At 32.7% G+C, this 18,798-nt stretch overlaps 1 protein-coding gene across 1 annotated transcript in view; it reads right to left on the minus strand.

Annotated features, from left to right (window-relative positions):
* LOC131844857 (rho-associated protein kinase 2) overlaps positions 1-17,797 on the minus strand; it is a 30,666-nt gene extending 12,869 nt beyond the window's left edge. The window contains exons 1-6 of the mRNA XM_059193836.1: positions 17,617-17,797; positions 10,818-12,746; positions 10,278-10,438; positions 9,862-10,071; positions 1,320-1,510; positions 606-780 (exon numbers count right to left, since the gene is read on the minus strand). Coding sequence (XP_059049819.1) covers positions 606-780; positions 1,320-1,510; positions 9,862-10,071; positions 10,278-10,438; positions 10,818-12,746; positions 17,617-17,797 — 2,847 coding nt within the window. The remainder of the gene's footprint in view (positions 1-605; positions 781-1,319; positions 1,511-9,861; positions 10,072-10,277; positions 10,439-10,817; positions 12,747-17,616) is intronic.
* Positions 17,798-18,798: the final 1,001 nt, after the last annotated feature.

Consider the following 18,798-nt stretch of genomic DNA (forward strand, 5'->3'; position numbering starts at 1 on the left):
AGTCTCATTTTATAAAAAACTTACATAAAAAATCTTAACCATATCTTACAAATACTCATTAACACAGTGCTAACATACTTTGTTCATATTTAGTTAGTATGTTAAATTATACATTATATTTTCTCTTTGATGATCTTATTTCATAATTAGAGATAATCTTCTTATATTGATATAAATTTTAGTTTAAATTAAATCAATTAGATTCAACATAAATAAAAAACAAAAAAATAATCCCCATATCCCTATAAGTAACTTTATAAAGTAAATATACCTATTACGTATCTAAGATCCCTAGCGCAGGTAACAAAAAAAAGTTAGATCTTGAAACATATCAACAGATCTTCCTACTGTACTGTAAGATCCATCTACATAGGGAAATAATATCAGTCTAAAAACTTGACGTTCATAAAAGTCTAAAATGGCCTACATGAATAAACTATTTTTTATTTTATCTGATCTCGATTGTAGCGATCCAGATGTTTTGTATCTACAATTTATCAATTGAAGCTTTCAACTATTTGGTCCTTTTTGAAGCCACAGAAACGTCAAACTTATAACATCCCTCTTTTTCATCAGGAGTAGTGTAGTGGTATATGAGATAGTACCTTTCGTTGTAGGTCGATGGTGGCGCGGTTCTCATGGTCCCTATCGCGGAGACCCTGCACGAGGGCGTCCCGCGCCGCAACCTCGCTGCGGTGTTGAGACAGGGCGTCGCGCATCTCCAACTCTTTCATGGTCTTCTCTTTCTCCAGCTCACCAATTGTTTCCTCTGCTATTGATCTAAAATATAACCGTCTACCATTAAAACCACCAGCTCAATGTTCTTAAATTTGCTATTTTAAACAATCATCACAAAAAAAACATGTTATTTTTAAACGTATGTTCTATTTCCACTAATATTTTATAATCATGTATACGAAAAGAAGAAAATATAGTAAGATCATAAAATTCGCATACTATATCGCATCTTAATATACTTGTAATATTAAAAAATGTTAAGGACACTGTCTTGATGATAATATGAATTAATATCGAAAAAAATATTTTTCCAACTTAGCACCAACACATTAATAAGGAACTAAAACCGATATAAAGTTTTTGATGACGGCCTATTCGTTGTACCTGTAGTTACAAGTCGAGGTAGTAAACGAGTCGAGAGAGCAATAGTAAAACGAGCCACAGCGCTTTCTCATGTAATGAAATATGGAAAAAAATTGTGAACTGCCGACGATCAGCTGTGGGATGATAAATGATGATATATTAGAAACCTCTAAACTCTGTCAAATTCTATAATTTTAAATAAACAATATGTGACGTACCTAGAAATAGCTTCGGAGTCGGCTCGGGCGATGGCCAGCTGCAATTGATGCATCAGACTAGCGCGCTCCTGCTCCAAGTCTCTTATGGACCGCGAGTTCTCCTCAATCTGCCGTTGTAGTTCGTTCACTTGGCTCCTGTACACCATGCAATAGTGCTGCTCGTTTTCTAGTTGGGAACGAAGCTCTTCACTCTGCAGACAATTATAACATTTATCATTTTTTAACCTTACAAAAATTGCTAAAGGTTCATTTTCATGTAGATGACATTGATGGAATGGCAACGCATCGGCCCAAATAATGAAAACTAATAACATGTCATCTTCTACACGAACATACCCCAAATACGTTGTCATTCCTTAGAAATAAGGTGTCAATAACATGTCATCTCCTACATGAACATACCCCAAATACGTTGTCATTCCTTAGAAATAAGGTGTCACGCCTCCGAATTCTCTACTGTCACAGCTTCAGGCATCGTGCAGGTCACATGTAAACATGAACAGCACCATAGACAATACAGAATACACTATGTGTTACTCATGCATTACTGCCAAAGACTAAAAATTTTAAAACGACCACAGTTTGCAAGCTATTGATATATAGATGTATAAACAGTACTTAAAAAAATATAGATTAGGTGAATTACCAAGAAGTTTTTGAGAAATCATAAAAAACCCTTATGTATGAGTCATATTTGAGAAAAGAAACAAAAGGAACTTCTAGAATGAAACATTCTAATAATGTCTGACATCTTCTAAGGTATAATAGATTCCGTTTTCTTCATTTGGACAGATGTACTTATAAGTGTGCCATGTTTTTTAAGTAAATAAAACACAGATGTACCTAAAGAAATTTTATTTGCATTATCATTTAAATTAAATTAAATTGACACTTCATTTAATAGGAATCGTTGCTCTTTGAATCAAAATCCACACTTTATCATTTAATTTCTACTAAGAACCCGTCTCGGCTCCGCAAGAATATACCACAAAACTTTGAATTTCTAAACACATAAAACTTTCTCTTGAATTACTCTATCTATTGCTGAAAACTGCATTAAAATCCGTTATATAATAAAAAATATATAAGCGAACAGACAGAGGCGGCGACTTTGTTTTACACTATCTAAAAATATCCTTTATTTATATTGTAATTATATTTAGTTAGTTTACATATTTATGAGAATAGTTCATAATAATTACGTAACCTACTACTTTCCTGAATTGACCAACTCATTTTCCCAATACTTATAAATTGAATATAACATGTAACAATAATAGAACAGTAGTGTATATACTGGAAGCCCACTCGTATAATTTATGATAACTATTAATAATGAAGACTACACAAGCTCCTAAATAGATCCATTATCAGTAAATTATAAACCATAAATGATGCAAATAAAGATTTTATTAACTACAATATCTGGACGAGCAGGAAATTGATACGACAGTATAACATTCCTGTATATTAAAGTGCAGTAATACATGTGTTTTATAGCGAACCTCCAATGTCAAGCTTCAATGTTTAGTCAGCATTCGCATTAAATAAATTCATGCCGCCATGCGCCCGAATGATTGTGTAAAGGTGCACGCACACCTAAACGCTCAACATGCGCAATAGTTCATCGAAATAAAGGATGAAAAAATACACCGGGTATAAATACCACGACGCACGAGCTATATTATTAAAAAATGGTATATATGTATAATGCTGATTATTATGAATAAAAATCGCAACCATGAACGACGTCATTAATGCAGTGCTGCGCAACCAATTCTTTTATCTTATCTTTCTTATGGAATAATCCGTATTCACAACTGAGTTTAGAACACTAAACCTTAAAAAATACCTATTGAGACCACGACGTTTGGAATCGAAATCTATTACGATTACTGACGCATACTGCTTAGTTTGGGGCTAGATGGCGCTATGTAAATTATCCTGGATTATAAATATTTTCTTTACATATAATAAAATCGTGACCAGACTAACTACAAACCCTTTGTTTGCGCGTTAATATTTATTGTAACAATAGCTGGTATAGTTATGATTAATATGTTGTTAAATATGGGTCCACATATAGGCTACTAAAAGCTGAGAAATATATTTCGAGCCTACAATTTTATTAATTCGTTAATTTATTAAATAACTAGCTATTCGCCCCGGCTTCGCACGGGTGTACATGTATTATTATATGTATGCTTAAATCTTTAAAACTATGCAACGGATTTAAAAGCTGTTTTTTTAAATAGATTTAATGTGCGTTCGCCTTTAGTAACATTGCGCTATTGTGACACTAGTACGTCCCGGTTTATTTGTTGACTCAAGACTCGGTTTTATGTATAAATGTGATAGCGACGAGGCTATATTTTTACTCTTTACCAAGAGAGGTGCCCTAAGTCTAAAACTTTTAATGGAATGATTTTAAGCTATGTTTAATATTCGGAGTCGGCATACTTTATTTCAAACAATATTTTATCCAAATTCTTTCAAATATGCAACAGATCTCTCACTATATACCTATATATCAAATTACCGTATCAAATATATCGTAGTAATAAATATTACAAGCGATAAATTTCATTCTCTTTTATTGCGACTGCTGACTTTTAATTAACAAATAGTATAACAAAACAAACAGACATTCATCTATATATTCCCCTAACTGCCGCAGATATTGCACAATTGGATATACGCCTGCAGATAATGAATACAATGTATAGTGGCTTTTCTTGGAAGCTATCTCTACCATATCATTGGACCTATAAATAAATATAGCTACTAATAATAAATATAACATTTATATGACTAATTTAATAGAATTCGACGGCCGGAAACCTTTACTTGGCCTTTCTTCCTTTTCTTGCGAACAATCACCCGCGGCCATCCGCGGGTGATTGTTCGCAGGATGCAACATATTCATGAGTATGATTGTTTGTATTGGTCTGGATGTGTATTAAGAATTTACAAAAAATATATATATCTATCGACTCTCTAGTACACATAACGCAAGTTCTGTTTAGCTTGGGACTACAGAACATAGCGTGAATATTTTTATTATTATATTATTAAAAAATATTCAGACGTTACTTCTGCTCCATTACTTGATTTGTTAAAAAAAACAGATGTCCTGTGGTGAAAGGCATGGTCGCGTGCCATACAACCGAATACAGACAGGTATGGATGACTTACAATGTTTTAATCTAAAGAATGAATCTCAAAAGTTCGTGTCATAAATGTCAAGGTTGTCAAACAATATACATATAGGACTACGTAAGTTTTGTGAATTGTAACAGAGATACAACAAAACACTGTTATAGAGAAGTACAACTAGTACATACATAATCGCATTCGCATACTGAAATGTCAGTTTAAACGAACTAATTGTTCATAGAGCGATCCCAATTAACTTACTGGCCACATCATAGGAAAATATAAATGTTAATTTATAGTGCATACATATTAATAAAAAAGGCAGTCACTTGAATATTGTGTTCCATTATTGCAATTATTTGTTGGACAAAACCTTTAGTACTTAATGTTTTTTATGTAAATGGCAAACAAACAGACGGTCCATCTGAGTAAATGGAGCTCGTCGCTTATACACAAGAACAGCACTACGGACATCACGTTATCATGTGATACCGCTCACACGTTACGATTCCAGAGGAGTAACATGTCTTATTCTATAATTCTCTAATTTATATACAATCTGAATAGCTTACGAAGCAAGCTGCTTGGCGACTGAAAGAGGTGAGACTGAGAGACACCTCATAGTCTATCTCTGATAAGTAATTAAGCTAAAAATAAGTTAATTATGTATGACATTTATCATATACTAGCTAGTAACATAATTTCTATCCAATAACCAAATACACACATTATTTAGCCTTGAAATCGTTATAGCCCAAGAGCCTACGACTGCCAGACATACGTCATTTTAGTAAACGTGAAAATTCTTGTATGTGTGTCCCCAACACAGGTAAGAACGATCCCCAAACATGAAACCTGGATCGTGGTTCCTTTGGCAGGTACCAGGTAACAAAGGTGTAAAAAAAACATATCAAATTCGTTATTTTAAGAAACTCCATATTTTCATATATTGTTCGTAGCATTATTATAACTTGCGTTGCCAGACACTTAGTGTGGTTCCAACCCCCCGCCGGACCCCCCTAAACTATACTATTTTAGAAGTAAACTTACGTCATTTTAATAAAGCTGAACTTTATATATATTATTGAGAGAACTATTAAACTGAGTTTCCTAAATTGCCAGACAGTTTTCTTGGTTCCTTATCCTACCAGACTCATTGGAACCGTATATTGGGTAACAACGGTGTATACAATTTCATATCAAATTCGTTATTTTAAGATGCTCCATTTTTTCACATATTGCTTGTAACAGTATTATAACTTGCTCTGCTCGTTGCCAGACACTTAGTGTGGTTCCAACCCCCCGCCGGACCCCCCTAAACTATACTATTTTATAAATAAACTATCGTCATTTTAATAAAGCTGAAATTTATATATATTATTGAGAGTTCTCTCAAACTGAGTTTCCTAAATTGCCAGACAGTTTTCTTGGTTCCTTATCATACCAGACTCATTAAAACCGTATATTGGGTAACAACGGTGTATACAATTTCATATCAAATTCGTTATTTTAAGATGCTTCATTTTTTCACATATTGCTCGTAACAGTATTATAACTTGCTCTGCTCGTTGCCAGACCTTTAGTGTGGTTCCAACCCCCCGCCGGACCCCCCTAAACTATACTATTTTATAAATAAACTTACGTCATTTTAATAAAGCTGAACTTTATATATATTATTGAGAGAACTATTAAACTGAGTTTCCTAAATTGCCAGACAGTTTTCTTGGTTCCTTATCATACCAGACTCATTGAAACCGTATATTGGGTAACAACGGTGTATACAATTTCATATCAAATTCGTTATTTTAAGATGCTTCATTTTTTCACATATTGCTCGTAACAGTATTATAACTTGCTCCAACCATTGTTATAATGAATAAATAAATATGATATACGATCACTGAAGTTTACGGCCAAAACCATGTTCATTCATTCATTGTCATTGTCAAAATCAATCGGTTACAGCCAAATTTTTACATAAATATATTATCAAGAAAGAAAATGTAATTATTATTTTTTATATCGTTACCTCATTGAAATCGGTACACTTTTGCCTTTCTACCTATGAAACTAATGGCTGACCATAAAATAGCTTAATTAACGCACAGTTAATTAATGAATTTTCAACTTAAAATTTATAAGTTACCTTCAAAATTTCTATATTTATATTTTTGCATGACATAAATTAAGGTTTCCGTACAAACAAAATGTATTATGCAAATAGAAAATTATTTTCAAACTTCATCCAAATTACCTCAAAGGAGAAACTCAATCGAGACCCAATTACACAAGGCGATGTGATTCACCGCGTCATGAACTTGGGCGCAAGCCGTCATTTTTACAAAGAAAACACGTATTAAAATATTAACGTCATTTTCACTACTACGTTTACTTAATCAACATTCCGAGCCATTCAGTAAATGTTATTTACAGAGCCATGGCATCAACTAATTCATAATCATAACATTTTGCACGTATTAGGCATACAAGCAGATACATCTGATGGAGATTATCTGATTACCCAATATACGGTTTCAATGAGTCTGGTAGGATAAGGAACCAAGAAAACTGTCTGGCAATTTAGGAAACTCAGTTTAATAGTTCTCTCAATAATATATATAAAGTTCAGCTTTATTAAAATGACGTAAGTTTATTTCTAGAATAGTATAATTTAGGGAGGTCCGGCGGGGGGTTGGAACCACACTAAGTGTCTGGCAATGAGCAGCGCAAGTTATAATAATGCTACGAACAATATATGAAAATATGGAGTTTCTTAAAATAACGAATTTGATATGAAATTTTTTACACCTTTGTTACCTGGTACCTGCCAAAGGAACCACGATCCAGGTTTCATGTTTGGGGATCGTTCTTACCTGTGTTGGGGACACACATACAAGAACTTTCACGTTTACTAAAATGACGTATGTCTGGCCGTCGTGGGCTCTTGCTCTATTACCAATCAAAAGCAATACGATTGTGTCCCTACAGACAATATTACATACATGTAGGGCTATATTACTGATATTTAGTCCACGCTGATAGATGCGGTCACCCCATTTCATGCCTATCATGTCCCGATAGATAAACAAGTGCAATTGATGAAATATGCGAACAGTTCGGGTGTTTCGTTCAATAACTGAGGCAAAACTAGTTTATAACTAGCTAAGTTATTTTTCGACTTGAGATATTTTTCTAAATATGTACATCTTATTAGATAAATCAGCTTTAAAATGGTTTATATGGAATTCTCGCTATTTACCTAAACAGTCATTTTTCAAAGACATTTAAGCATTTTTTAATTCCGAATATTATTTCAAAAGGCTATTTTATAGAGATACGCTAATCATGGAGATAATTAAAATAGACATTTTTATTTACATTAAAGGAATCTAAAATAATTACTACATGAATTATAATTTATAATCAAATAGAGTTACAGGTGTTATAAGTACCTATATAATAATCGCAACAAATAATCCATAGAAATTAACAATGTATTTAGACACAAATGAAGATGTACTGCAAATAGAATATTTACTTCGCGCATTACTAATTATTTCATTATTATGTCAACGGGAATATTACGAGAATATGCTAAGCTAACGACTAACTTTACTATTCTAAGAAATCTAATGAATATTATATTAATTTTGCACATCGCGCCACTATAACATAAATGACTAAGACGGAGAACGCTAGAAAAACCGCTGGCTACGTAAGCGTGTTTATTTATTTCGAGACTGCGTGCGCGCAGGTATATCGTATAAGGCAAAAGCTATGCATGTGTAGTGTTGACAACAATGAGTCATTGTGTCGTAATCCCAGGACACTATTTCGGCGCGATGAGATACAAACCAAGTTACGACGATCACATTATCTTATGTAAATATTAGGGTTTGGACGCGGCTCATGTTCCACCTGCCAGTTCATAGCTCAGGGTGAAATATAAAGGAAAAAGTAGAAGTAACAATATGCACCGTAACGATAATGTCAGTGAAAATTTGCACCTTTTTCTAATACGCGTTCGTATTGGAAAAAGTTGTAACTTTTCAGTTCGAAATCCAGACCAACATATAGTCAAGACGGATTATCACATATAATGAAAACGGAACCTTAACCATTGTTATAATGAATAAATAAATATGATATACGATCACTGAAGTTTACGGCCAAAACCATGTTCATTCATTCATTGTCATTGTCAAAATCAATCGGTTACAGACAAATTTTTACATAAATATATTATCAAGAAAGAAAGTGTAATTATTATTTTTTATATCGTTACCTCATTGAAATCGGTACACTTTTGCCTTTCTACCTATGAAACTAATGGCTGACCATAAAATAGCTTAATTAACGCACAGTTAATTAATGAATTTTCAACTTAAAATTTATAAGTTACCTTCAAAATTTCTATATTTATATTTTTGCATGACATAAATTAAGGTTTCCGTACAAACAAAATGTATTATGCAAATAGAAAATTATTTTCAAACTTCATCCAAATTACCTCAAAGGAGAAACTCAATCGAGACCCAATTACACAAGGCGATGTGATTCACCGCGTCATGAACTTGGGCGCAAGCCGTCATTTTTACAAAGAAAACACGTATTAAAATATTAACGTCATTTTCACTACTACGTTTACTTAATCAACATTCCGAGCCATTCAGTAAATGTTATTTACAGAGCCATGGCATCAACTAATTCATAATCATAACATTTTGCACGTATTAGGCATACGCACAAGCAGATACATCTGATGGAGAATTTGACGTATTGAAAAGATCGAGATAACGTAATTCTAAATTGGTATAATGTATACATTTATATAAAAGTACATTAAAGTCCAAGTAAAAATAAAAAAGAATACAATATGTGTCACTTCAATTCTAACAAAATTTGTATTATGAAACCAACTTATTCTTATGATAAATGTTGTTGTTTGTCAGAGAGCCAGCCACTAACTAATCAATAGTTCATAGTACTTTTTAATAGATATTATCTATATTTTGCTATTGTCTGTTTATCACATTTTTTATAGTTAATTGTATGAACAAAATAATATCTCTATAAAATCATCCTCTTAGTATATCTAACTACATATTTAAGTACAGAAATTAATTTAGATGCAACTTCACTTGTATTTTATTCGAAACGACTCAAACATTTGTGCAATTTCTGAATGATGTGATTCAAAAATCTCTACTGAATGGATTTCGTTGCGGCTTCTATACAACAGAGTAATTTCTGAGAAAGGTTTAGGTGTATGATTTGTTAAAGTATATATACCCAAAGTATATTAATTGAAATACCTACGCGAGGTAACTAGTAAAATCTTAATAATATTTACGTTTACAAAAACTATACCAAACATTTCACTCACCCTAGCATAATGCATATCCCGCTCGGCGCTGGTTGCAGCAAGTTTCTCCTCGATGTCGTGTAATGCAGATCGAACCGTTTGAATTTCACGAGCGCGGGCATCCCTTTCTGCGTTGGCGGCGCGGATTGCTGCTTCAGCCGTAGCGGCCTCGCCGCTAGCTGCCAGTCGCGCAGTACGCTCTTGTTCAAGGGCCGCGGCCAAGCCCACCACCTTTACAAAAAACCTCCATTAAAATGGTTTATACCGCATCCTAATTATTCTGAAATGACATGAGTAGTATCACAGGTCTTACATGATAATGCTGTTCTGGTTACAAGTGTGGTTATTGTTTACCATTTAGTGGACCGTGAGCATATTTACCATTCTAATTATTCTAATTAATCTTATTAATTATAAAAAAAAATGTGAATACATACCTTTTCACTCTCCTGACGATGTTCCCCTTCAAGTTTTTGTAAACGTTGTTGCATCTGCCTGTAGTCTACACTTAACATCGACATCTGACGATCTTTCTCTTGGCATGCAGATTCGGACCGCTGTCTCGCCGTTTTTTCTTCATTTAGTTTACTTTGAAGAGCTGTTAAACACAACATATCATAACTTCCCGATGTTGTATGCTTTCTCCATACAATTAAAAAAATTATATATTTTTCTAATTTATATAGGACAGCTAAAGTATAGATTTTTAAACAATCATTAAGGAAGAATGAAAAAATGGGAGGAGAATAAAAAAAATAATGTTACATTAAACATACATACTAGGAATTATATTAGCAAAGTGGACAATACCTTTTAATATTATATCCAATGCTCCTGAGGCATGCAAAAATGGAAGTGTATTCATATATAATTATTTTAGGGTTACTCTTACAAAATAGCTCATATAATTATGTAAGGAAAATAGCATGAATTCTAAATTGTGTATCACAAATCGACATATAAATATGCGAACTTACCTTTAACTATTTCCAAATTGGCTTCTTGTTTAGAGAGCATCTGAGATCGTTGAGTGTCTTGATGAGCACGTAATTCTTGTTGATAGAGATGCTGTGCAGCTCGTAATTCGTGTGCCAGAGATGCACATTCCTTTTCCAATGATGATACACGTTCAGACAACTGTCTATTATCTGCTAGAGTTTGTGCTAGTTTAGTAGATGTTCTTTCGAATTCAGCATGAGCTGCATTTAGTCTACTATTAGCTTCAATCACAGCTGCATCAGAACGTTGTTTGGCAGCTTTCACTGCCCCTAATTCGTCAGAGAGCACACTGCGCTCACGTTCTAAAGCGTCCCTTTGTGCGCGCAAATTGGCAACAGCACCATCATTCATAGCAGCAGCAGCAGCTTGTGCTGCCGACTGCTCTGCTGCTTGTTTCCTTGATTTAGCTGCTGCTTCAGATTCTTGTTTCAATTTTTCCCTTACTTCAGATAATTGCTTCTCTAAAGCATTAATCTTGTCATTGTAACTCTGTAGATTAATAAATTCTTTTGCTCTTTTGTTTTGTTCCTCCTCCAGCCGACGCTTGGCTTCAATATAATTGGCTTCAGCTTTCTTTTTAGATTCTGCTTCTATTTCAGCTTTTCGTTGTAGTTCCTTTAGGTTGTGTCTCAGTAAAGCTAATTCTTTATCTGTATCAGCAATGATCTTTTTGCTTCTAGATTCTCTCTCACACAATTCCTCAACTTGACCACAAAGAATTTCGTGCCGATTTTCCAGTTTACGTCTATTTTCTCTTTCTCGCTCTAAGAGCTTTTCCAGTTGTAATATTGCTTCAGATCCAACATTATTAATGTGATTATTAGAGATAGTATCAACTACATCTGCAGGTTTTAATTTACCACCGCACAACTGATAATCACCATTATAAGTGAAACCAACAAATGGTAAATGATTACCTACAAATGCTTTGGGTTCTGGAAAGGATTCATCCAGGGCATCAGATTTTTCTATATCATCAAAATTTCTTGTGTCATCATCACTAGATAACTCAGGTACCACTGGTGGAACAGAATCCCTAAGATTTTCAAAACTCCATTGATCATTAATAAAGAAAGGATGTTGCTTTATTTCATCAACACTATTTTTGCCCAATCTTTTAGTTCTATCAGTTAAGAGACCTCTGATAAGTGATTTAGCTTCCTTTGAAATTTCAACATCATCAGGAAATTGCAGAGAATTTCTATGATCCATAATTTTTCCATATGTTCCCACTAAGCTATCTGCATAAAATGGTGGATCACCAATTAACATTTCATATAAAAAAATACCCACAGCCCACCAGTCACACTCACGTCCATAAACACCTTCACCATTTTGTGATTGTAAAACTTCAGGTGAAATATAGTCAGGTGTTCCAACAGCATTGCTGGCACGTACAAGGCCATCAGGGCCCATCCTCATGCAAGTGCCAAAATCAGCTAATTTTAAATGACCATACTTATCAATTAGCATGTTATCTGGTTTTACATCTCTATGCACAAAACCCATACCATGTATGACATTTAAAGCCAATACAATTTCCATTGTGTAGAACTTTGCCCATTTCTCTGGTATATCATAATTAGACATAAGGCTAACAAGGTCGCCACCTGGCATGTAATCCATCACCATGTAAAGATATTTGAGATCTTGAAAAGCAAAGTGCAATTTTAGAATCCATTCAGAATTTGCATGTGCCATTATGTGTCGCTCCTCCCAGAAGAAAGTAGAGTCTGACCTCTTGATCATTTCAACTTTGCTGAGAAGTTTCATGGCATACACTAAATGTGTGGACTTATGTCTGACTAGTTGTACTTCACCAAATGCTCCACGGCCAATTACTTTTATTAAATCAAAGTCAGCTGCCTTCATACGTAAATTAATAATTTCTGAAGAAAATTCCTCATCTACAACAAAACAAAATTTGATCTTAGTAATTTAAAAATTAATACATATCAACTTTATTCCATTTGATTTTATTACATACACATTATATTCAGCAATGCTGCCCTCATAAATTCAGGTAAAAGTATCCTATAAGATAATTTCATTTGAATCTATATAGTATGTTAATTTTTGAAGACAGAACCTCCATCCACACATACAACTGTTCATATTTGCAACATTATTAGAATAATAAAATTAATCATTTTCTTTGGCATAGTGTGGATGTATGTCAACATGTAAAGAATTATATATTAGCGAAGATAATTGATTGCAAGAAAATCATGAGCATTTAATCTTTGTCTCCAGACACCCTTTCAGTGCATTTATTGCACAGTAACTACCATGATGTCATCTTTCACAACTATCTTTCATAACCATGCCACAAATGTAGAGTATAGGCAGTTTAAGTTATTACTGGAGGACTGTTGACAATTTAGGCACATTATGATTACAATAAGCAGATGAAATTAGACAGAAGACACAAATAATGTGCCTCTAACAGACTTGTGTGCTCAGTATCAAAAAAATATTTCTTCTATAAATTAAATATATAAAATATTTTATATCTTTACAGTACTATAATTTTCGTTTATTACTAATGATCATTATGGTTATTGTTTTTAAAGTAGGTAGGTAGGTACATTGGTAGAACATTATTTATGCTATAATAATCTTGATTATTTAAATTAATGAATATCTTAAAATAGGTTTTCTTTACCTATCTGCGATATGTCAATACAACATACTATAAGATTGATTTAAAATAGAAATATAGTATACAAATTATGTTATTACAGAAAATCAATAATTAACTACAAGTATCAATTACTTTATACTTCAATTTTTAGACAATGATTAATGGGTTAACACCATCAATATTGAGAAGTAATACCAAGCTACAAAACAAGATAGTACAAGTCTTATAAAAGGATTTATTAAACAGATGTTGTTAAACTAATCTACGACATTGCTTAAATCATGGATAACTGATTATGACAAATTATTATATCAATGTGATGTAGTATTTTCTAATATTTTTGCATTCTAACACATTAAAATTCTCTGGAATACAGCTTTTTATGCTCGCTAGATGTATAACTCAAATATAAGGGATAAAACTAGAAGTTTTTAAAATATGGTGTTAGAGAAGCATAGAAAGGATTAGCAAGAAAGATCTAAAAATATTTAAGTACTGCCAAGGGAAAACAATTGTAACTTAAAGAAGAGACAAATCATAAATATTCAAAATGGATGTGTATAAATATTAAGCTCAAGCAGATTATAGAAAAAGTTGAAGTTTTGTGTTAAGAAATAAAGAAATTATTGGTGTTGGAAATGGTAAAACCTACATGAGTGTGGCGCTTGAATTGTGAATTAATTACATCAATGAATAAATAAGTTTAATAAAAATAATATTAATATTTTTTGTCAACATATTATTTAATTATTGTGTCACTATATATTTTTAAAAGATTTGTTTTATGATATGTCACTTAAATCCAATTACTTGTATTATAACAAAATATAATTGTCTACATAAAGACGGATTTAAAAGTAAATGTTACTGAGCCCCCTATAATTAATGCCAATTGCCTTAAGTTAACGTTGTCAGACGATTCCACTATACTTGCTATATATAGACCCCCTTCATACCAAGATATAAAAAGCTTTCTAAATTCGCTCGAAAACCTATTAATGTCATTAAAAAGCAGTAGCATATACTTGATTGGTGATATAAACATTAATATATTAGAAGACAGTAAATTAACTAACAGCTACCTAGACCTACTTGCATTTAATGGAATTCTCCCAGGACATGTATTTCAAACGCGAGGTAAAAGCTGTCTTGATCACGTAATGATAAAAACTAAACAGGAGACGAATACATACGTTATTGAATCTACAATTACAGACCATTACTCGATTATACTAACAATAACCACCACTCAACCTCTACATAAGAAGCAAATAATTCAAAAATATATTAATTATGATGTCATCAAATTGGATGTGGAGAATACAGACTTCTCTGATGTACTACAATGTGCTGACGCAGATGAAGCAGCAACGCTATTAACACAAAAATTAACTTCTATAATCACTCGAAACACAACAGTTAAAAAAATTCCAAACCGTAAACGAATAATTCGTCCTTGGATCACACCAGGATTACTAAAATGTATAAGAAATCGGGACAAACTACATGCCGACTTAAAAAAACACCCAGAAAATACAATTTTACAAACTACATATAAACGGTACAGAAACTACTGTAACGACTTACTAAAGAAAATAGAAATTCAATACAATAAAGATAAGATTAATGAAGCGGCACAAAACACTAAAAAAGTTTGGAGTACTATAAAAGACGTTGGAAGAATGGAAATTAAAAAACCAATTGACGGATCAGCTCTTTTGAATATCACAAATAATCAAAATAATGCTATTGATATGGTAAATAAACATTTCGCAGAATTGGGTAAATCACTGGCAGAACAAATAAACATAAACATAAATACCACCAATTATAATGTTTCACAGCAAAGATTAGTAGACAAAGGAAATTCACTAGTACTATTAGACACTGACGATCAAGAAATATATACAACATTAATGAACTTGAAGAATAATACAGCTCAAGGTATAGATTATATCCCAACAAAGGTTCTAAAAATGTCAAATCATATATTAGTACCAATAATAACCCATATAGCAAACTTAAGTTTTCATAGTGGTATATTTCCTACTTGCTTCAAAAAGTCTGTAATAATTCCTATATTCAAGAATGGAGATGAAAAGTGCATTAGTAACTACAGACCTATATCAATTTTGCCCAGTTTATCTAAGATCCTCGAAAGACTTTTAAACAAAAGATTGAATTCGTACTTGTCAAAATATAAAATAATTTCTAATAAGCAATATGGATTTTTAGCTGGAAAATCGACTGAAATGGCAGTTAAAGACTTAACATGTGATATCGCTAATCACTTGGAAAATAAACAAAAATGTATAGCAGTATTTTTGGACTTAGCCAAGGCTTTCGATACTGTGTCCATCCCATCACTTCTCAACAAACTTGAAAAGATCGGAATTCGTGGTACAGCCTTGGCTATATTTAAAAGCTATCTCACTAACCGTACACAGGTAACAAAAATAAAAGACTATATTAGCACGGAAAAAGAAGTAACATACGGTATTCCTCAAGGTAGTATCCTGGGACCTAGCTTATTCATTATCTATATTAATGACCTTTGTAACCTACATGACGATAAAGGAACCGTTTACACGTTTGCAGATGATACAGCACTGGTTTTCCATGGACAGACTTGGTCCGATGTAATTAACAAAAGTGAAAAAGGTTTAACTGAAGTTATCCATTGGCTACATAAAAACCTATTAACAATTAACTTTGAAAAAACTAAATTCATAGCTTTTAGTAAACAGCGTACTGATCAACCCAACATAAATAAAATTAAAGGACATTACTGTACTAATAATGCAAATTGTAACTGCCCCACCATCGATAAAGTAGATTTTATAAAATACCTTGGTGTCTATATTGACTTTCTGCTGACATGGAAAAAGCACATACAAATACTGACGGGTCGAGTTAGAAAATTAATAGTAGTATTTAAACGTCTAAGAGCAGTTCTTGACCTAAAACTATTAAAAACAACATATACTGCATTATGTCAATCTATAATTAATTACTGCATCCTGTCCTGGGGAGGTACATTTAAAAATAACATACTACATATAGAAAGAGCACAACGAGCAATATTAAAAATTATACTTCAAAAACCTATCCGGTACCCTACGACGCAATTGTATAAAGAATTTAATGTATTAACAGTTAGACAATTATATATATTAAAGATAATACTATACCAACATGTATCTGCTCAACAATACATACAGCACATAGTTACTAAACGTAGACAAGATAAAATATTTACTACAATAAAATGCAAATCTTCTTTTGGGCAACGTCAATTAAAATTTCTCGGACCTCACTTATATAATAAAATCAGTAGTCAGATAAAAATTTACCCTCTTACTACACATAATTGTAAAATTAACGTTACTAATTACCTAACTACATTAACCTATATTGAAACAGAAAAAATTGTAAATGTCTAGTCTCATATAATTAAAATTACTTAAATTAAAAATAAAAATACATAGATGTATTTATAATATCAATTATACATCACATACACACACACACACACACCCACACACGCGCGCGCGCACACACACAACTATATAACTATAAACAAATTCATCAGATGTCATATAAGATAAGTAAAAATTAAAGTACGTCAAAGCTACGTAAAAATTGTTAAATTGAACCAACCATTGTGGAAGGAAATAACATCTGTAACACAGGGACTCCCTAGCACAGATGTTACGGCCTATAAATTAGTGACATTGTGTAAAAATTAATAAATATATTATTATTATTATTATTATTATTATAAATAAATATTTTTAAATATAGCAAAAAACTACATGCAACACAGGATTAATTCATAATAGCATTTTTTTATAAACAAAGTTTACTCACTGCACACTACCAAGATATATGACAAGGTGACAGCAAAAATATGCCTAAAAGGTAATCAATGAGATTTTTAGAGTTAAAATGAAACCACCCAATACTTAATTACAATTAACTGTAGTAGCAAATACAGAGATTCTTTATAATTGACCTAAAGATTCGTTAATGAATATGCCTGTTGCCCACATTATGCCATACCATGGGATAGTATACTAGACATTAAAAAGTAAGAGCAAGTTAGTAAGAGATAATATTTAGATGATCCTTACATCTACTTGTGTAGGCGTCGACATTTTTCATACGGCGGATAGCCGGGTGGACACAGTCGGAGACGAGCGCCGTTACAGTGTCCAGCAGACAGTCCACGTTGCCAGTGGAACGTGGGTCGCAGAGCTGATCCTCCAGTGCACGCAGCCGCTGGAGACGCTGCTCATCTTTTACCGTCTCCATACTCAACTGTTTCTGATGTCTCTTGGCACAGAGGCTAAACGGCACCACACATTCTCCCGATTGCTACTGCGAGTGAAAACACCACTCTCATCACGATGCATCAACGACTCTATATACTTTTGTGATTCCACTACCACTATCCTACGGATAGCCTACCAGTTATTCGTTAACTTATGTTTCATTATCAAAATTTTGTCGCTACAACACAACTCAAAATGACAGTAGATAAAGGTGGTTCTAACAACAAAGCATATGCACGTTTGCAAACATTAACTTGTAATTAATCACATTTAAAACATTGTATTATACAGTGATCAAATTAGCAATCCTAAATGTATTAATTATTGGCACTATAATGAAAAATAATGTAAAATTACGAAATATTGAGCCGCTTGATTGAAGAACGATGGGTGATCAAACAATAATGTGAAGTTTGCTGCGGTCGAAAAGTTCGCAATGGCGACTGCAAAGCAACTTTTCAACTTTAGGTCTTTTATTATAAGTAGTTTTAAAAATTAAAGGCGAAAAGCTTTGAAACTTCATTTTTATAGTTATGTATAAATAAATTAATGCCATAAATCAAGTGAATATTAAACATAAATTTATTTCTCTATAAGAAACTTAAAAGTGGGTATTATAGGTAGGTATGCAAAAGTCAAAACTGTAACATAAAATGGCACAACATAATGGTAGGTAATTTTTATCAAATATTGACTTAAATGAGATCGCTACACGTCAATATTTTACCGGGTATATTTATACCCAACCCAATAAAAAGTCAGCGGCGTCATACTTCGGCCCATCTTTCTGATTAATTTGGTTTGTTATCGGTTTTGTCTATACCGGAGAATAAGTCTAAAATTATTAATTTACAAAGAAAAACGGTTTTAGTACTGGTCAATATAGAATACCAATTTATTAGACCTCAATTACTCCAATATACTATGAACTGTATACTAGTTCACCAGTAACAAATATGTTACAAAGTTCCTCTTCATATA

This window comes from Achroia grisella, unplaced genomic scaffold, assembly GCF_030625045.1.
Source record: "Achroia grisella isolate CSIRO2021 unplaced genomic scaffold, CSIRO_AGI_Agris_v1 utg4223, whole genome shotgun sequence".
Classification (NCBI taxonomy): Eukaryota; Metazoa; Arthropoda; class Insecta; order Lepidoptera; family Pyralidae; genus Achroia; species Achroia grisella.